Raw genomic sequence first — 22,047 nt, 5'->3', positions numbered from 1 at the left:
TGATTCAGTTATGTTGGCGCAACAGATACATGTAACTGTTCACGTCCATACTGAAATTGCATCAGAATTTCCATGATTATTCTTACTAATTGTAGGCTACTCCTAAAACTAATCCTATGTTACGAACTTCCAGATCATTCCCACCTCTCAAGAACAGAAAAAGAATGCACAGAAGCTGTTTTGTTTGAGCAAAGAGAAGCACATTGACACACAGTAGCCCCTATACATCGCCATCCAATTACGAAATTTTCCTTCAATATCTTCACTAAACAATTTCTCTTATTGACTTTTTTCGGCCCATTTTGCTTCTTCGACATGCTTCCTGTGTGTATCTGGCGGAGCACACAAACATAAAAGGGGCAAAAGTCAATGCATTAGTTCTTCATCAAGTCTGCATACCCACCAAGTAGCCTATCGACACACCAGGCATTAGTAGGTCATGTAGGGCCTACACACACGAGGGTCTCGTCCTCTGGGTATCACCTCCCTACCCCCACTCCCTATAGCTCACTCCCCTTCCCCATCCTATTCTCAGTCTGTCTCTGGCAAGTGCCACTGTCAGTGAGTCAGTGCCTCGCCTTTCCATGTTCCCCAGCAAGCAGCCATAAACAGGCCGGCCTTACAACTAAGGATACGCTGGTGTGCCCTCGCACTGCTCGGTCTTTAGACTGGTACCATAACTCGTAATGAACAGTAATGGTCTCTTTACAAGGTCCCAGAATAAATTTGCAGAGAAAACTTCTACTTTGAACCTTTGGGAGCTGTCTTAACACATACAAAAATCCCCTGATCAGTGATATCCCTATTTAGTGTTGAAAAGGTAGGCTTTCACAAATATACCAGAAGGTCTAGATCTATCGGCATTTTCTAATTTCTAGTGCTGCTGCTGCTTTTTATTGGCACCCAGTACTGGCACCTCCAGGAGCTTTCAACTAAATATAAGCCTCCATAACCTTGAAGACACCCCAAGAAGGTTATGCGACAAACAATGTTGAGATGTACAACAATTGTAAGGTATAGGCAATTTACAATACAATGTAGCCTACATAAATCAAATTTTCTCAAGCATCTCACTTTCACAATGCAACATATTTTAGCATGTGTACATTTATAATTATCTTATGCTACCAAAAATTCAAGATATTTCACCTTGGGTTTTTTTTACAAAGGAAAACCAGATGCTTGAGAAAAGTGTTCCTGATGCTTAGGCAGCTTTGAGCACTAATTCAGCGATTTACGATCCACAATGGTTCAGTGTGAACTGTAATTTGTAAGCCAAATCAACCAATTTGACCAACCAGATGAAATCCTGGGCGGGAGTAACATGTCCCAACACTCTGCATACCCTCTGCAGCAGCAAACCATACTTTATCAAATTCAAGGGAAGTGACAGTGATACTGATAGGCACAAACAACAATTCCACAATACCCATCTACTCAAACTCAGTCTTTGCAATGATGACATTTTATTATATTTCATGATAAACATGTCATTAAAAGCTATAAAAAAAAAAAAACAACCACAAGGTAATAAAATGTAACAAAATAAGGTAATAGCTTTTCAATCTAAAATGACTAATTTTCATTATAAATAGGTAATTTTATGGGCCAATTTTGCCAAACATGTTTTCAAGACACGAGCACCTCAGAGAATATGGTAAAATTTTAAATTGGGGGAAAAAAAGGACAGATGAAAAAAGTACAAAACAAAGGAAACGGTTCACAAACAAAACAACTGCACTCGTTCATGGCAATAAGAAGTAAATTTTGTACCGAGACAATGGAATTCTGACAATTTACAAGATGACCACAAGTTTATCACATTCAGTTTCCAATTTCAGACCCAATAACATCAGATCCCATTGCCCCTTTGCAGTTGCCATTCACTTAATCAATTCCCCCCCACCCCTTCAAAATGCTTGATTATCATACACATACCTATGAGATAGCACAACACAGTCAGCAAAAGAATACATACTGTGTTAAACATGAATATAATATGGAATAGTTTGAGGCGAGCTGGAGCAGGTGGAGAAAATGCTGCAGTTTGTGATGTGAGGAGAAGGGGAAACCAAACTAACAATGTTGACTTTTCATTTGATGTGTTATCCAGAGGCTAATAGGAGAAATTTAAAAATGAACCACTGAATACAGTTTTTAAAAAAAGCTTGCCACTTTATCAAAATACCCACAAAAAACTAGACATCTACTGTAATTTACTTTATTTGTATGTTGAACAATTCAGTAATCATTCTCATTCATCCTAATTAATTTTGCCATCCCAAATATATTTCTAAAACATTGACTTTTTAATCAAGCCATGTACCGTAAAATGGAAATATCCATGAGTGCTTCAAGAAAAAGCCTACTAAGCAAATGTAATATATAACCACAGCATATACATAGTGTATCAAAGATGCAGTGCTGACAGCTAACTACTCATACCTGATAATACACAGCAGAAAAGACAGTGAAGCAGAAATAGTAACTGACCACACAAGGAGGAAATGGTGAAGATGAATACAGCCCTTGAGCAAACTAAACCCTCCACACGGTTCAGTACAAAGCAATGGAAACTAAACCTCAGTTTGTGAAGTGTAGTTGCAATATATCAAGTTTTTGATTTTAGCATCAAGGTAAATAGGTTTACACCCTGCACTACCATAACATGGAACCAACTCAGCACAGAGAAAAACCTTATTCGAAAGAACTTATAATATCGCCATCCCAATAAGACCAAGCCCTCTTCAAGTGACGAGTTACCCTTTGCAGCACAAAAATTCCAAGCTTGGAATTTCTTGAAAAACAAACCTACTTGATATACATGAAAACCAAACTCGGTGGGGCTGAAAAGGATCTACAAGTCATGGGTTACACATCCTCCTCAAAAAGTTTAAACTTGTGCATTAAACAGCAGTTTTCTCAAGAAAGAAATTCTTGTCAAAGTAGTCTTATCACCACTTAATTTCACTTTACTGCAGCAAGATTAACATTCAGAGCATTTTGTAAACAGAAGAGTACCAGACACAGACATGCTGGGCTAGGACAATAATAAATGTGGTTCATGACATTTTACTTGCAGCATGTGGCATGGCAAGGTCCATGTTCAGAGTTCTTGCAATTGTGTCAGTGTCTGACATGCCGCCAGGGCCTACTGAAAAGTAATTCACAACATTTTACCTGTAGCATTGTCTACCAGACATACCAAGGACAACACAATAGGTGGTTCAGGACCATAAATCCAAAGCAATCTGGTGTTCAAAACACTTAGTAGACTGGAGTGCAAGTATCACATACAAAAATGCTTTCCGTCCATTTTTCACCACTTGATATGCCAGCATGAAGGGGTAAAATATAAACCCAAAGATGTACTGCAGTCATACAAACAAAATGAAGCATGACCCAAAGAATGAGGTGTAAAAGCATGAGGTGTACAGTAAATATATATAAAAAATTTGTTTAGATGATCAATGTCCAAGAGTCATGAATGACAGCTTCAAGAGACAAAATTTCAGAGTATGTGACACTTAACCGTCTTTCGACACCCTACACATTACTACCAACTTGATCTTTACTGGTCGAGCTGAAAACTACAGACCCAAAGTGAAATTAACTCAACACCTCAAATATGGGAGTCCTGAATCCTATCATATGCTATAGGCTTTTCTTATTACTATCAATAATATCAAAAGCAATTCCAGCACTGCCACTGCTGTGTACTGGAAGGAGTTTTATACAGCCCCTCACAAGAGACAGCAAACCTTGTGCAGCTTAAAAAGCACGCACAGCAATTAAAACAAAAAGTTGATTTTAAAAAACACTGAACAATTGCAATCTCCTTCCCCGTTTCGATTTACTCAGCAAAATCTTTTTTTTTAATTCAAAGAACAGCTGAATTCTCAGACTACAAAGTCACAAATCAGTTGTTTTCTTTATCAAGACAGGTTAAGTCCACTAAACATCACCAGATTCCTTCTACTTCATTGACAAATTAGGTGCAACTGCTTTACAGTTTAACATACGGTAACTAAGCAAAAAAATCTCAGACAATTACAAAAAAATTCTTCAAAAAAGAAAATTTCAGACAGGTAAGTCCATCAAACAGCCTTGCATTCAGTCAACAGTTACTCAGCCCAGGAGTAAAAACAGATAATTAACATCTCTTAAGGGTAAATAATATTGACTGCAGTGGGGCTGTATGGAACTCCTAAAAAAAACATTGGTCAGGTCAGAAAATAAAAAATATTCACTTAGCATATCAAACTACAAGGGCAATATACTATATCTACATTGATTTTTAAAATCTATGACATCCATTTAGAATTTTTAAAATAGGCCGAAATCAATTCTTGGAATTTTCAACCCTCATTTCAGAAGCTTACAACTTATAGATCTCTAAGCATAACCGTGACCCTGCTTGGTAATCAACCTTGTCCAAGTCAACTTACAGTACCTTGAATGAATGGACAGATGAAAGTAGTTAAGTTGATGATTGTTCATGGACCAATTTGAACCCAATTCATCAAATGTTAAAAAAAATAATTTTATAAACATATTCATTTCTGCACATAAATCAGGTTTTTTAGGATGCACACAAGTAACTATTTCTGTAGCCTACATGAGACATAATAGCTCATTGATTCATTGACCTTGCCGTCTGGTATGATAAGCTTGCCTATCCATAAAAAATATAGATCTATGCCTATTTGAAATCAACCTGTACTGATTCCAAGTAGGTTTCTAACTTTTGGCTTGAAAAAAGTGTGAGTAGTCCAAGGACATCATTATTATTGTTCATTGTCACGAAGAAACGTCATAAAATACACACAAGTAATAATATATAATGACCCAGGCTGATGAACCTTTTAACTTAAAAGGCTCTACCTGGTATACTACTAATCAATCAATATAGGTGTTACAAGATCTTTTTCAAAGTGAGCTACTAATGAAAAAGTTGGCTTATGGAAAAGCATTCAATAAGGACTAAACATGTTCAATAATTGGATGTTCAGCCTATGTTCCAAAGGACAAATCTGTCTAAAATTATAAGTAACTTTCATAGGCAGCCTGAACAATTATGAAAATAATAGAGATCTGGTATACCTAAGCCTTTAAATATCTCACTGAAACTAAACTCCCCTTCTTTGGTGGCCTATAGCAGATGAAATCCAAGTGGGTCAGGACATCACTGTGCATCACCATCATCATCATGACCATGACGGGGAGGCCAGCGTGACATTCAGACAGAGCAGAGTCCAGACATCTCACTTGGTACGTCCAACATCGCATAGTCCAATTGAAGAGTCAGAAGTTGAAGATTACACATTTCAATAGTCAGCATGTCTCTCGAAACAAGACCAAATGCCGCGAGCATAGTTTTAGACAACTAACAATATGAAATCAACTGCCTTTCAAGAACACTATAGGACAGAATACACGTTCGAGCACTCATCTCATGAACTTTCCTTCTAAACCAAAATTTCAGTTGTAAATATGAAACACAGGTATCAGATCACTAATCATCACCATTTTCTGCTGAATTATCCGATGTCCACAGAGTGAGATTGTCTCGGAGAAGCTGCATGATCAGGGTACTGTCTTTACAATCATTGTCTTGCAATTTCTCCAAGTCGCTGATGGCTTCATCGAAAGCTTCTTTTGCTAAATTGCATGCTTTGTCTGGAGAATTCAGGATCTCATAATAGAAAACTGAGTAATTCAGGGCAAGCCCTAAGCGATTGGGGTGCGTGGAAGGCATGTTCTTCTTTGCATGCTCCATGGCATTCTCGTAGGCAGCTTCAGCATTTTGAATGGCGTCACTCCTGTCAGGACCCTGTTCCGCTTTGTATTCTGCAATGTACCGCCAATAATCACCCCTCATCTTCAAATAAAACACTCTTTCTTCATCTGTGCATTCATCTGTGATGAGGTGTTTCTGCAACAAACCCAAAACTTCATTACAGGTAGCATCCAACTCGTCCTCTACCTTCACTCTGAATTCTTGCGCAATTTTCTTCTTCTTATCATTTTCAGCTCTCTGCTCAATCATGCAGATTACCCTCCATGAAGATCTACGAGCACCAACGACATTTTTGTACGCGACAGAAAGGAGATTACGCTTTTCTTGGGTGAGCTTCCCTTCCAGCTCCGTTACCTTTCGCATTGCACGGGCCATGTCGTCATAGCGCTCGCCCTGCTCGGCAATTTTAGCAAAGGTAACCAATTGATCAACATCTTTCAAACCTTCAATCAACTTTGTAGCATCTGGAATGGTAATGCGGGCACTTTCTTCTTGTTCCGACATGCTGGAAACGTAATCCAAAGATGAACTGTACAGACTCAAAGTTAAAAGTTTGACAGAAGTCTCTTACACTGTAAACAGCCCGTACAAACGGATGCGGCCTCCACAACAATGGCGGACAAAGTAGTTCATAACAGTAGCAAGCGGCGCGGTACCAACCTCGCGTGAGTCATGTGAGTTAACCCCCCTGTTTACCGAAATTTCTTCTTATTAATTTTACACGGACAGAAGCTAACTCTTAGTCAAACATTTTTGAAAAAACGAAAATAAAAATTCAAAGTAAAGCAATGGTCAGGTTGGAAATGTAAACTTTAAAACCATTTGTTTTCTACTAGTTTCATAACGGACACACCCATTTCAGCCTTCGATGTATGCTCATTTTCAAAGTTATTTCCCTTGATCTAGAGACTCTCTGGAGCGTCGCTTCACTTTCGCTTTTAGACACTGACTCACTTCCGGGTTCAAAATTGCCAATTTGGAAACAAGGAAATGAATGAATTAAATGATCTAGATAGACATGGTAATAATTCTACTCTATCGGCAATAAAGTGATTCGGTTGCGTGTTGAAAAGATGTGACAGTATGATATTGTCTGAACATTAAAGAACATTACTTTTTAAAATTCTTGCACAGTTTCTTTTTACCATAGCCGATACCAAGCCCGGTCTGCTTGAGCGACAAAACGGGTGCCAAAGATTCAAAGAAACGAAAGAGTGCCAAAAAAAGAGAGAGGAGCGGCGCAGCGATGCCTGCGGTTGGTCCCTTAAAACTTTAATAGGTAATAGGCCTAATAATAGTAATAGGCCTACTGCACCCCTCACGTCCCTTCCACACACACACACACACACACACACACACACACACACACACACGCGCGCGCGCGCGCGCGCACACACACAAGACAATCTCTCTCGCTCTCTCTCTCTCTCTCCGTGTGTGTGTGCGTGTGTTAGAAATAGCCTAGTGCTTTGACAGGTTTCCGTATTCGAGAGGTTTCCCTTTAAAGGAGGGTTTGTAGTTAGGCTGTATACGAACTATAAAGTATATATACGAACTATAAAGATAAACCAAGTTCATTCGGCTATTCGCTTCAATTAATGATTTTCGTCTGAATCACAGTCACGATGACGGCTGCACTTAAAGAGACGATGAGTCCTCGACAGCTGAGTGTCCACCCACCGCCAACGCAGTCAACTGATTGTCATCTCCCCTCTGCTCTTCCATGAGTCGGAGATTGCTTAGTCTCCACCTCCTTTCCAAAGATCACAAACGCCCCCCCCCCCCCCCCCCCCATTCCACACAATTCCCAAACAATTGGAGTATATGATTCACTCCTTCTGTTTGCGTCGGGGTTGGGGGGGGGGGGGGGGGGTAATCAAATACAGTGGTTTCTTTGCTTTCAAAACATGCCACGGCAGTCGAAAAATATACAGCGAGAATTACAAATGTTGTGCTCCAGGACGGAAATAAAGATTCTTTGATGAAAGTACACAAGGAGATGTAGCTCTCACATCCACATCATCGCAGGGCTCGACACATTTAGATCATATTAGATGACGCCCCATTTAATTTGACTGGAGATGTGTTTTGTTCACAGACGAGTCTCGATTCTGTCTCCATGAAAATGCTGGAAAGCAGCAACCAAAAAACCAGCCTCCATCATCAGAGGAACTATAACAATCGCTTGAAAGAATCTGGCTGTAAGTCCCTTAGTTTATCCAACGACTTATCTTTTCCAATTGTAAACGATGCCAATCAGCCATCAATAATACGGCAGGTGGCCACATGTGGTACACGTACTGATTTGGTGAATTTGAGATTTGGGGCGCTCATGTTGAATTAATTGTGATAGACATCTGCAAAAATAAACACTTCAATGAAAACAATTAATCCTCACGATTTCTTCTTTGATAAAAGTATGTGCGTCGTCTAGTAAAGAAAGGGATTCTCAAGAGAAAATTCGTCTGTCCAATGCAAACTTTTTTTTCTGTGAGTATAATGATATTATATAAACATATGTATACATACACACTCTTACTTCTTCTTTGATTCCAAACGTATGGACGTAAATTGTCTCTCCTTTGAAACATATCAAGGATGTCATGATCAGAAGGGAGGGAAGTACGTAGCACTTGAGCAATATCTACTGTCTCTTTGTAGATCTATATATCCACCACCTAGACAAAGCTGTATATATAGTGCATTAAGATCGCCCGTCCGCAGCCAAGACGCAAAAGGTATTTTAAGAAGACTAAGCTCGGCTACAGTTCGCTCAGTTGACCATAGTTGGCGGCTATCGCCACCGTTCTACTCGGCACGCTGCACGCTGCGGACGCCGCGAAGAGTGAGAGTCTGAGGAGGGCATTATTTCTTAGGTCCTTGATACTATGAAACATTGGGGAAAGTAGTTTGCGTAGATTTTTTAATTAAAGGTAGGTCCTAGCCACATGGATGCTGTGGACGCCTGCAAAGTTTCAAAGGTGTGGGTTAGGTAATAAGGGAGGAGTTTATGCACAAAACCTCCCAAGTCCATATTTATAGATACTGCAAAGAAAGGCGGCCATGACAGTAAGTAATCCAGGAGCACACGTCTATGGCATCAGGGCCAGGCGTGCGGCTATCTTGGTATGCGAGTAGTAAAAGCAGAATAGCTTGTTCGAATAATGATCGTTTATTTTAAAAGAATTGCCTGATTAACCGAGACTAGTCGAACAAAATTATTAACCATGGAGCGATTAGATCTTGCTCGATTTGGGGAGAGGAGGATACGATAATTTCCAGTTTGCTGGTTTTCTAGGGGCATGGATAATTATAACTTTTGATTCCATTAACCTTGAGACTTGAGATTTTAAATAGAGCGCCTGATTTGTCTTTTCTGGGAAATTGGTTTATTTATCCATGTACGTTAATGTGAAAAAGTAAAGGTACTTAATTTTCCCAATCACGAATGCATTTTTTTCTCTGTGCCCGTCTGAGATTGTAAATATTAAAACCTTTTTATTTACTGCACATGCAGTTCTGGAACACATTTCTTTCATTGTAACATTTATTCTACTTTCAAAGTTAAAACAAGCCTCCCTTTTAAACACATATAATTATTGACCCCCCTCCCCTTAAGCTCTAAAAATTACGCGCAAGTGGGGAGCCTAAAAGAAAAAAACAAAAAACAAAAATAAACTCCCTCTTCTTTAAAATGATATATACATATATATATATATATATATATATATATATATATATATATATATATATATATATATATATATATATATATCAGACTATGATTTAGTCAAACAGACACATCTCATAGGCCTACCAGTAAAAATTGATAATAAACGGAGCTGGCAGTGGCAATTTATGAGGGGGAAAAATAGACGTTTCTGAGTTAGACGACGTGCTTTAATTAAGGTCATGGCAAAAGAACTTGGGCGTTTGTTTGTAGACGTCAACAACATTTGACGTTGATTGCTGATCGACCAAGTTTCATTATCACTGTTAATTGTGGAGCACCATATAATAATATTCATCTGAAAATCTAAATCGTCAAAAGTTTAATTAAAAAATGATACTTCTTTTATTCTATGCAAGTATCACAAATGCTGCTGCGATGCTAGACGTGAGAGATATTTTAAAATTATATTTATGATAATATAGAAATCTACGTTTTACGAAAACATGCGGTTATTTCATATTTTTTAAATAAGAAAAGTCTTTAACCCTTTGGCTTTCAAAATGGGGCAATGATGATTAAGTTTTGAGTTTGTTTATTCCTGACAATCTATCAATTTTGGAGTCTGATTGATATCTTGCTCTATCAAAGAACCACTTTCGTCGATTTAGTCGAGCCAGAGTTTTGTTCGATTAGCCGAGGAATTTAATCGATCGTTGCACCTCTACCGGCACCGGCAGTGACAGTGACCGACCGAGTCTGAACTGCTGAAGAAACGGATGTAGGGCGGTAGGCCTCTAGGCTAGAGGCCTGTAGACTGTTGACTCGGACCAGGACCTAACTTTCGAAGAAAACACCGTCGTAATTACACGAATCAGCTTCAGTCTGGTCACCAAAAAGGATTTTGTGCCTGGACTACAGCACTCTACTTCTAAGTCTAAGGTAGGCCTAATATTAATAACGAACTTGGAGTTTGAGGAGCATTGGCATTGTTTTGAACGCTGCCAATCCAATCCACAGACAGTCGTCCACCAACAGGCAACAGCTGACAAGCTGGCTTAGAATCTCTGGGGCTTAGATCTAGCTTGACGTGTGTATGATTAGTAAGTATGTATGGAACTTTGTTTTAATATTAATATAATCTTAATCTCTGTGTAGACCTTCGCGATAGATCTAGAACTTTAGGCTTTAGGCCATTGTTAAGATTCCGGCGCTTTTTCGGTAGTTCCCACTCCCACCCCGCAATTGTTATTCACGGGTTTTGGCCCCGAAAGTGGCTATTCTCACCCGCCCGGAAGTTCTCGCAAGATCAACTCCTCCCCTCTTCTCTCTCTCTCTCCGTCTCTTTCTGATTACTGTCTATCGGTGTGGACGATCAAATTGACCAAAACAAAGTTAAAAAATGATGTTAAAACAACAAAAGTAAATTAATTTGGTTGTCTACAAAGATGCTACGGCTATTTAACTTTTCGAATCGAGCCGAACTACGCGGGTCGCCATTTTGTTTTGCCCGGAAATTCTCGCGCTACTCCTCTCTCTCTTTCTCTCTCTCTCTCCACTGCACACAGACAAAATTGTACGCTTTTAGTAGGCTACAGTTGTAATGGAACGTTTGTTCACGGCACAGAATTCTACAATTTTTCTGTTATCACAGTGTAGAATTCTGTGGTTTAGGGTGAACGCAAAATTTGGTGAACGCGCACCGGGTGAGAATAGCCACAAGACTCGCCTGCACTATTCTCACTCCGGGTGAGAATAGAGGTGGCCTTTGGCCCCAACCCCTGACTTAATGAAAATAAGTTTGGGGTGTTTCAGGGGGGCATACCCCCCTGAATTTTACCACAATTTAATGTTTTGCAGTTGTTAGGTTTGATATCTCAGCTCGCCGCGAATCAAACGTATTGATCTAGATCTAGATGTAGATCTAGATCTAGGTCAGGCTCAAATAAGGGGGGGTGGGAACTACCGAAAAAGCACCAAGATTCCTGCGTTTTACCCCGTCATAGCCTCAGGCAGGCAAGTTTCGCTTTGGTCCCTAACCCTCTAACCATGACTCTAACCCTTGAACCCTAACCCGATCCTAACCCTAATCCTTACCCTGAAAAACGCAAATCGGAATTAAATGAGGGAATCTTAACAATAGCCGAACTGTAACCAAAAATAAATGACACGAAAAGACCAATTTTAATTATGGTGACTTGAACTGTTAGTTGACCTATCCAAGGCAGGCTTGCAAGGCAAGTAGGGGCCTAAATTTTATAGTAACACAGCATTCTCCCCTACTCTTTTAATTGCGCTTTAATACCACAGTGGCGGTGGGTCCACCAAAGTTCAATCCGCCCAAAATGAATTTTTAATACAAAAAAAGGCAGAAAAATATTACTGGCTAATGTGTTAGGGTTCACTTACCCTACATGGCCACTTTTGTTCTAAGCAGTCACTACTTTTTCTTATCATATATATCATGTATATATACAAATGGGAAGGCTATTTCCAAAGAGCCCAGATTTTTTACCATTATCCGAGAAGGCTAGGTGTTAGATCTTGTCTTACCTACTCAATAAAATCAGGGGTGTGGCTGAAAGACAGCTGTAAGAAGGACCCAAGGAGTAGCAGTAGAGAGGCTGCAGAAAGAGTCGGAAGCCCAGAGGAGGGGGCAAAGGAGGAGAGGGGGAGGCAGAAAGTGGAGACGAAAGCAGAAAACAGAACATTAGAGAGCTGGAAAGGAGGTGAATAGGAGAAAATTTTTAGAGAAGAAAATTTTCTGTCACTGTCCGGATTCGAACTCGGGAATGACTGAATGAGAGGCGAACACTATAATCTGTCGACCATGAGCGCCCGTACACAGTTAGTCTGAGAGAGGCTACAACTTCTCTTGTATTGTGCACCGCTGCCACTAATGAGAGGGATAGTGGCGGTGGAGGGGGACCCTTTTTTTTTTTATGGAGAGATGATTGATTAAGAAATATATATACAGTAGTCTCCGCCTAAGATCCCGGTGCTCGGGAGCAAGGAAATGCGGGATCTTAGGCGAACCGGGATCTTAACCGATGAACCCAGGGAAGAATCTATGGTGACCCATGTTAAGGCTCAAAATCGGTAAAATGGTCTCCCTCCTCCCTACAATGAACTGACGTGCCCCCTTGGTGGGTTTATGGCATATGACGAGCAAAGAGTGGTTAACGTTGATGACCTATCACGGTGCATAGTGGCATGAGGCGTGCCATTTTCACTTCTATTATAATCCTATCATGAGTCTCAAGATCTACGCTTATCCAGTTGCCCCTCCTCTTTGCCTGTCAAAAATGTATAGGTTTCCATCTCTGACCGAGTCCCCCCCCCCCCCCCCTCCAAACCGCCTTTGTCGTTACACACCATTACGTTGTGAACCCACCAATTAAAATTCAGTCTGTCTCGCAAATTCGGGAGTACAGACAACTGCTGCATGGTCAAGGAAGAGTTCACGGTTCGATGTGATCCTGCCTGGAGCGCGAACATGTAGGCCCTACCCACCCAGCGAGTGATGCAAGTTTAGGTGGCGAGCTCAGGTGTGAGTGCGATGCGTGGGGAAAACAAACGCGTCGGTCAGTTCACACCCCGGTGTGATCCCGTCTGGGGCAAACATTGTATCGCTTCATCGAGTTTTACAACGTGTTTGTGATCACATTCACGATAGTGGTTGATCTTTGACGCGACGGACAGTTTATTGATCTCAACATTTCACTCTAGGTTGATCGGCTGTGCCCTCCCGGGTTTTTGTTTAGCAAATTATGATCTGAAATGCGGGATCTTAGCCGAATGTAGACCATCAGAGCGGGATCTTAGGGGTGACTTTTGTATAGTAAAAATTCTGTTTTCCTAAAACAACGGGATCTTAAGCGAACCGGGATCGTAAGCGGTGGGATCTTAGGCGGAGACTACTGTATATATATAATAATATAAGTTAACCAAATTCGTTAGGACACTAGTATTATACTGCTTTTTAATTATAAATACAGAACCATGGAACAGAGACATTCCTGCATGTCAGGGTATAATTAGGTGGGCTTGCTCCTCCGCCCCCAAAATTGCACTTCCTTTCAATCTTTACAAATTATTGATTGTACTTATGGACACGTCACACGTTCAAATTCTAAAACACTTGCTTGTCCATTTTTATCTGCTTCATTCGTTGAAAGTTTTACTTTTATAATCTGCACCAAATATTTGTTTTCATGAGATCAGATATACAAGAAACTATTACACGTGAGTAGTGTGGTGAAATCAGGTGCTCGTCAAGATATAAACCAGCATTTTTCAGCTTAGGCAATTTTTATGCCCAGAATTTTTGTTTTTTGGATCTTTTTTATGTCCATTTAATTTAAAATGCCCATAATTTTTCTGTGTGGATTTTACTGAAAAATGCCAAAGACACGAAAACATTTAAATTTTCAGTTTCTAAGGACTCTGTTTAAGCTTTGGAATTCACCAAACTTTGGTGGTCATTTTCTCGCTAATTTTACCTATATAGCCGGGCGACTCTATCTCCTTCACTGCTATTCAAGGTATATATGGGTATTATTTTTATTGAAAGCAAGAGAAATGAATATTGATTCCACCGATTCGTGACACATTGTAGTCCCAATTTTTGTGAAATATTTCACTTGTCGATAGCTAACTGAGGGGTTTTATCCGATTAAGGGGGTCATGATGCTGCTTCCCTGTATTTCATCATAATTTGATGTTTTGTGGCTTTCATTTTTAAAAAAATTGATTTGCGACGGTTTTAGAGGCCATACTGCGTTTTCTGTGCTAAAAACTATATGTACAGCAATTTAGCTCCTAAAAGTAATGCATCTGCATGCGAGTGCGAAAGTAAAATTTTATCCATTTATAAAATGCTAACATATCAAAATCGGGTGACCTTATTTAGGCCACATGTATGGCCTAAATAAGCTAAACCCCCCTCCCTAACCTTATTTAGGCCACATATGGTTACATAGCCACATATGGTTACATAGCCACATATGGCCTAAATAAGCTACCCCCCCCTACCTTATGTAGGCCGCATATGGCCTATGCTAGCCCCCCACCTGACCACTGACCTTATGTAGGCCACATAATATTTTATGAGAGAAAGAAACCCTCTTCACATTCATCTTCCATCACAGCAGGATATGTAATGAATCTAGAATCAATTTAAGGTTCTTTTCTGTATCTATAAATCTGCAGTTAAAATCTCATGCGGTTGGTACATGTCTGAATTGCCCGTACTGAATGTTTTAAAAAATGTTTATTTTCTTTGAAAGTGGATAGGTGGACCTAGGGGTACATAGCATAACATCGTCTAGTGTTAGGGTAAGGCAAGGTTTTAAAAAGAAGGAAAAAAAGACACATGGTGGGCAGACTCAGTTCGAGATTATAATTCCAGTTAAACGTCTACCTAAATCATCATTAAAAATGTTGTTTTTTTACTTTAAAAAAAAGAAAAGTTGTTTGTTTAATTTTTCTTTCTTTAAAAAAAAATTAAAAAATAAAATCATCCCGGCAAACATGATGTAGTGTATAACCGAATCTAGAGTAACACTGCCACCTGGCAACACTGAGAATGTCTTTGTATTTTGAGGATTTTAGATTTATACATATATTACAAAGCAAACAGATTGGAATGGCATGGTTATGCTGATAGGCTAGTCCTACTACATTAGATCATGTACACCAGTTCGTTCGTTTTTTAAGTAGATTTCTAGAACTAGCCATGGATTCGCAAGATCGAGATTCTACTCTTCTTTTATTTTGTGAGGGGGATTATTTCAAAATAGAGGACTGATTATGAATGAAAAGTGGACAAAGGGTAGGAGTTGTGTGTGTGTGTGTGTGTGGGTGTGTTTTGTGTGTGTGGTTGTGGTGAGAGAGATTAAATGTAATAGTGTGTTTGTATGTTGTTATTTGTGTGTGTAATGTGTGTGTAAGTGCGTGAATGTTAATAATAATTGTGTTCGTGAGTGACTATATCTGAGTTGTACGGTCCAAATGGACTTTATTTTGTTGAGAATTTTACATAGAGTGCACACAACTACATAACACCTCTTTACAAAGTCACAGAAATTTTATTTTTTTGTACTTTTATAATTGAGGTACAGTACAGGGTGATTTTTGGTGATTTAAAAAATCACCCGCAAGGACAATCGGACAAAATAGGCTGTATCTTTACTGCTAATGGTCATATTTAGACAAATCCTACATAATTCTCTTTGTTTTTCTTAACTTCTCAAAATTTATTAAAGAGTAATCCAACTAGAATCTAGGTAGTAATTTCTTAATCTTATGGGCATTCTTAAAATTTCAAAACTTGTTTTTAGCGCTTTTCTCAACGTAAAACGGATTCCGTTAAAAAAACCCAATGACCATAAGTCAGCTCTTTATTCTTCTTTTTCAAAGTATTGTGCTTCCTTTGTGTGAAGCTATATATTTTATGCTTTCAAGTAAAAAAATCAAGTAAAATGTTCTTCAGAGACGTAGTAGTGGTCCCACTGGAACATTTAATAAACCGCGAAAAGTTGACCAGAAAATAATCATCTTATGATCTTCACTTGCACTTGCAATTTTTTTGACAAATTATAGTCTACCTCATTATCTTTTTTTTTTTCCACAGATTTTTCTTCACTATTCATGACAACTGTTGTTTTCAGTTATTATCAGTGGGTGGTTGGCGGGTGCTCTGGTGTGGTTTGCTTCTTCTTTCCTATCAAACATCTATCGTCCTTATCTCCCCTTCTTCTTTTTTATATTTGTTACTCTCTTGTAACTCCTCTAATCTTCTGGAGCTCATATGACCTTATGCAGTTGCGAGGGCCGTAAAACCTCTAATAAAACTAAACTAGCTATTATCAAATATTAGCAATTTTCATTAATTAGCACAATTAAAAAAAAAAATTGAGCCAGAGACTCGCTGTCTAAAAAGTTCACTGCTAATGCTATAAGAATCAAAGGAGGAGAGGAACTGGATTAATATTTCAGATGGTGTGGAGGACTTCCGCACTGTCTGTCTGTTCATTTTACATAGTTGCAAAGCTGACATGGAGTCAGTTAAACGGATTGTTTTTTTGTTTTTTTTTGGGGGGGAGGATACCTGGTCTTTTAGGTGATCGTGTTTAGGTAACTTGCATTCCTTGAAATTCTGCATCATAGTTTGAATATAAATAGGTGTCAGAGGACTCAGTGCAACCTCCATCAGTGGAGGTGGGTAAACTGTATGATACTCGTGGTAATAATTTTGCATATATGGATGTAGACTCTTGAGACAAGTTTTCAAAGTAACACTCTCAGAGTGTTACAGTGCAACTTGTTTAAATCGTCAACTTTTTTGAGATTCAAGAAATTTTAATTTCTTGATTTATTGTATTATTAAGATGTTTTTTTTGTGTGTGTGTTTACAGGATCTTCTCGACGTGAGCTTGGCTTACATCGCAGACTGGAAAAAGATCCTTTCCAGTACAGGTGTTGTACACTGACATATATGTCTGTTCTTGGGAATGTGGGAATTTGAAGAGAACTAGTAGGATAGAAAGTACACTCATGCTTGTGTGGAAAGTTAAGAAAAGTGAGTGTGAATATTAAGAACTAAAAGGCAAGTAAATCATGGCTGTCAGTAATGTGTTGAGCATCGTGGCCGTGGTGATATCCCACTGGTCTATCTCTATGGCGATGGTGTTTGTTAACAAGCGCCTCGTTGGGAGCAAGGACAGTGGCCTGGACATAGCCGTCTTCATCGTGTGGGTTCAAAATCTTGTGGGTGCGCTCATCATGTCGTTGGCCATGAAGATCAACGGCAGCCTGGAGCTGTCATGGAAGACGCCCCGGTTCTGTATTGCGGAGCTGACTCACCCAGACATGGTACTCTCCTCGATGACTTTTGCCGGCACGCTCGTCTTCAACAACCTGATGCTTAAATACATCAGCGTGGCATTCTACCAAGTGGCGCGCTCACTCACTCTAATCTTTGTCATCTCATTCAGTGCATTTATCCTCAAGGAGAAGTTTACCACACATGTCCTTCTCTCCTGTGCCCTCATTGTTTTGGGATTCTATGTGGCTGTAGATGAAGAAATCATAAGCCAAGGCGTACAGATGATTGGGGTTGTCTATGGCATCTTAGCAAGCCTGTTTGCTGCTCTGTGTGGTGTTTTTTTCAAACGTTTCCAGACCGGAATGAAAGTGACATCAATGCAGCTGACTTACAACAACTGTGTGATCTGTGCTGTCACCCTTTTTCCTCTAGTAATCTCCACCGGTCAGTTGTCCAGCTTCCTAAGCTCACGTTTTGGCAGCGATGCTGTCACATGGGGTCTTCTAGTAGTCTCTGGGATTATGAGTCTCACTATGGGATGGATCAGCGCCCTCCAGATCCGTCTAACATCTCCACTGAGCCACAACATCAGCATCAATGCAAAGTCTCTGTGCCAGACCATGCTGGCAGTCAGCTGGAGTGGTCAGAGCAGACACTGGCTCTGGTGGCTGGGTAACGGCCTCGTCATGACGGGTATCGGCGTCTATACGGCAAACAAAATACGCCTGGAGAGCAGCAGGCAGAACAGGAATATCGAGGTGGAGGTGAAGGAACCCAAGCAAGAGGATTAGCAAATTATAAAGCTCATTTAGTAAATCTATGAGAAAATAAGTCGTACTGACCTCCTACCTCCTTGCCAACTCTATTATATTTTAGTCTCTGTATGTCGAATCAAATTACTTTTATTTTAAAATACATATATTTTGCTATAAGTATTATATTTTGTTTGGTCCCATGGGAACTTACAGAAACTTCCTAACTTTAAGGGACCTAAAAAAGTTGGGTTAAAGGATAGAAAGGACAAAAGAAGGCAGCTGAAGCCTTCTGTAGATGTATTGTTTGTGGAAGGTAGTTGTCTGCCACTTTGGCAGTTTTGAGTGAGTGAGTTAAGGTTAAGGCTACTGCTATCCATTTATACTATGTGTTGGTGTGTTGGTACAGTGGAGTCCGTGAAAGTCAAAATCCGGATTTTCTTTGGTTTAGCCCTGTTTTCAGTTTAGACAGATTGATCAAATAGCAGGGGGATTGATGATTCCATTTTCTTTCTCTTTACTGCTGTTTTCCCATTAAATGTGTTCAGTTTAAGCTAACTCCACTGTATTTTCTTCTCATAAGAAATGTGCATGATTTAGTTTTACACTTGTAGGCTCATTTTTATTTTCTCTTTGAGGTAAGCCGTAGTTAGGACATTAGATTTTCCCATGGGTGTTTACAAGTTTTAAAATCAGCCTGTTCCTGAATCAAATGAATTTGATAGGCTTCTACTGGTTTAATTAAGTTACAGAATATAATGTACGGAAAAGCAGTGAATAATGGTCACAATGAAATTGAAATAAAAGAATTGAAAGGGATAAAATTATAAAATTATGCTTTTATCGCCCTCTCTGGGGCAATTTAGGTTACAATGGAGATACAACAATGTATTCATAAAATGATTTACAGTAGGGTATGCCAGAGTCACAAAAAAGTATGAGATACCCCTTTTTGTTGATCCGTCTGGGGCAATCTGGGGTACAATGATAACTGGCAGGTACAATGCAGACAGAAATGATAAAACCAAATCACTTGATTTATAGTGTATATATATATACACAGTATCACACCAAAGCTAACAATTTCATAGAAAAGTGACATTATTTGTGAACCTGAGCTCAGGAGCAACTCGGCCCCTGCAGTTGTTCATCTCATTTCCAGAATCTCTGTGATATTGAGCTTGCCATATTTTTAGTTTTGTAGAAAACGAATCCTGATGTTAAGTGATTCGTTGTGTTACCAACCATGTTCCTTTTACTGACAGCTGTTTTCTTTGTCTGAATGTTCTATTTACAGCATAATTTTTACTTTTACTTAGTCTCTTTTCAAGCTGATGTTTTTCTGTGTATCGGGGCTGTGAAGTGTGTATTCCTGTGAGAAAATTTCTCTGTTGCCAATCTTTTTAAAAACTGAAATGTTCTACGGTGGCTACGAGTAAGTTAGTGTGAGCTGCAACTGCTGCAATACTGTATTTACATGTAGTATTGCTTTCGATTATGAGTGAGTGTGAACTTTGACTGTTCCTTTTCTGAACATTTCTGTGGGCTCAGATCACTCGAACCTCGTTTTGAAAGTGCCATTGTGATCTGTACTTTGCTGCAAGAGGTCTTTTTATTCTTTGAGTGTGACTTATGATTCATGCTCAGGTTTTTCTTCTATTGATGCTGTGTCATTTGGAAATTAACTTAATCAATGATCTAAAAGTTACCTTGCTTTTTTGTTTGTTAACATGATCATGAGGGCAGATCTGGTAAAGATCCCTTGAAAAACACCAAGCCTTAGAATCAGTTGAAATTGGTTGGGTAGCAGCTCTGCTCTCTCTTTAACCCCTCGAATGAATTGACACATACTTTGTATGTTATGTGGAGTTGAATAATGACAAACTGTTTTCTTCTTCACAGCTATTTTCTCTTTTTTTTAAAAATGAATTTGTTACACTTACAGGGGATACGGTTTTCTTTATGACTCTTCTGGTCTCCTTTCCCCAGATTTGTCTATTTGTTAAGTTTTCTTTTCCTTTGCTTGCTTTCAATTCCCTGCTTTGCGCTTTGCGCTTTGTACTATTTTATTATTTTTATAATGTATGTCAGGAAACTGATATTTGAGTTTCTCTTTCCTTTAGTTGCTTATTTTGTAATTTATTACCTGAAAAATAATCTTATTTATACAGCATGAAATATATTTTTGTATTGAGAAAGAATCTTTCAACTGATGTATTTGACATTATTGTCGATGGTTGTTTAAATTTTTTTAAATTGATTTTGTTTGCTCCAATTTTTCCATTTTGTTATTTTGAGAACTTCTGTGCCAGTGCCAGTTCCATTGTCAGCTGGAATTTTTTGTTCAACAGATCTTAGTATTTTTTTCACAATGAAATGTGCTCCTTTGTATCGATAACATTTTCAACTTGGAAGAAAGTGATGAGAGACATGAACTCAAGATAAGGGCAGGATTGTTTTCACATAGAAAGTTATGATGTTGTCCACCATGGCTGTTCTGAACCCTCCTTGTCAAAAATGGGAGTTGAACGTTACAGTTTCCATTCAAGTACAACCCTTTGAGATACTTTGGTGCAGAGTTGGAGTCAGCATAGTGATGACATGATCATAATGATAGCTGGTGTACCACAACAAGCAAAGCCATCGCTTGGCACCTACAAGGGAAAAGACAAACAGGAAGGCCAAATAACACCTGGTGGTGGGGTAGGGATGCACAGTCTTCACAGACAAAGAGGACCTTACATTCTTTGAGACAACTGGATAGACTGGCCCAGGATCAGGACCCTGGACTGAGCTTGTTCGTGACCTCTGCTCCACGAGGGGGGGGAAGGTAGAAGTTAACGGTGATAACTGATACTTTCCAGAAGGAGGTGGTTTCCGATTCTAGGTTTGTCCATGAAGTTTACTAATTTGAGAATCATTCCATGTGTTGTGTCTTTCTCTTTGATGATATTTGGTGCTTGATTGTTTGGTGTGAAGCACGTAGAGCATGCTGTAGAGCATGAATATATGGCCTGCGTAATATTATTATTATTGTTATTATTATTTCATTAACATAATTATAAATATTGCTTGAATCACTGTTCCGAGGTGCCCCTACTGTATGATGGGCGTCTGTGTTTGACTGCAGGAATTTATCTATTTTTGTAAGTTCCTGCCTTTGTTGCTTATGTTTGTCAGGCAGCTCTGGACTGTGGTGGAGTTTCTGTCTGTAGGTGGCCTGTTGGTTTAATTGTTATGACAGAGATAGCAAACTCACCTGTCTGACAAGGTAACTTTTCCTTCTTTCTCCGACTAAGTTGGCTTTCCAGCTCATATATTTGTAAGTTTGAATATATCATTGTGTTCTAAAGGTTTGGTGCTTTCAATGTTGATTTTTAGGTCTCTGGTGCCTGCTTTTTTGCTGATTGTACTTCATACAGATTTATTTTTGTTGGAAATATTCTTAATTGTGTTTGTTTGAGTGTTTGGGTGTTTTCTTGCTTTTTTGTTTTCAGCTCAATTTTTAATTGTTCCTGAATAATAATATTTTTATTACTGTATATATAGAAAAGAGGTTTGTGAAGTATATTATCAAGCCTTTTCAAGTCTTGGTATAGAGTGACAGGTCTTTTGATATTGAAGTGCATATATCATGTGTACATATCGTCTCCAACATATCTAATTCTGCCAAGTTTTGGGCTCAACAAAAACGACATTATTTTGATGGATCTCTAGATCAGTGCTCTTGATTTGATGAATGAAGCCCTTTTTGGCTGTTAGTGTTATTCAGTTTTGCCAAAGCGTTTCGCATTCTGATCTCTGCGTGACACAGCTGATTTTTTCAGGGATTAAGTCAAGTTGAATAGATGTTCTATTTATTGTGTCTCACTTTCATTTTGCTTTGACCGAATGTAGGTTTTGTCATACTGTAGTGCAAAGCATGTGGTCCGGAGGTGAAGCAATTCTTTGATACCTCAGCCTCTGATGAGATCACCTGTTGGTTTTTAAGTCAGTT

The 22,047-nt window shown here is 39.1% G+C and overlaps 2 protein-coding genes across 2 annotated transcripts; one reads left to right on the top strand and one right to left on the bottom strand.

Moving 5' to 3' along the window:
- Positions 1-1,449: 1,449 nt before the first annotated feature.
- LOC101859502 (14-3-3 protein beta/alpha-like) lies at positions 1,450-6,442 on the bottom strand. The gene has a single exon (XM_035971412.1). The coding sequence runs from the start codon at positions 6,302-6,304 to the stop codon at positions 5,516-5,518; it is 789 nt and encodes a 262-aa protein (XP_035827305.1). The 5' UTR covers positions 6,305-6,442; the 3' UTR covers positions 1,450-5,515.
- A 3,787-nt stretch (positions 6,443-10,229) lies between these two features.
- LOC101859263 (GDP-fucose transporter 1) lies at positions 10,230-19,125 on the top strand. The gene is made up of 2 exons (XM_005104675.3): positions 10,230-10,412; positions 16,889-19,125. The coding sequence occupies exon 2, from the start codon at positions 17,091-17,093 to the stop codon at positions 18,087-18,089; it is 999 nt and encodes a 332-aa protein (XP_005104732.1). The 5' UTR covers positions 10,230-10,412; positions 16,889-17,090; the 3' UTR covers positions 18,090-19,125.
- The last annotated feature ends 2,922 nt before the right edge of the window (positions 19,126-22,047 follow it).

Source organism: Aplysia californica, unplaced genomic scaffold, assembly GCF_000002075.1.
Source record: "Aplysia californica isolate F4 #8 unplaced genomic scaffold, AplCal3.0 scaffold00431, whole genome shotgun sequence".
Classification (NCBI taxonomy): Eukaryota; Metazoa; Mollusca; class Gastropoda; order Aplysiida; family Aplysiidae; genus Aplysia; species Aplysia californica.
Note: the sequence above shows the minus strand (reverse complement) of the source record. Positions and strands in the feature narration are given on the sequence as shown.

What these genes read in the sequence shown, in the direction of transcription:
- LOC101859502 (XM_035971412.1), bottom strand. Translation starts at nt 6,304, where the DNA reads ATGTCGGAACAAGAAGAAAGTGCCCGCATTACCATTCCAGATGCTACA.
- LOC101859263 (XM_005104675.3), top strand. Translation starts at nt 17,091, where the DNA reads ATGGCTGTCAGTAATGTGTTGAGCATCGTGGCCGTGGTGATATCCCAC.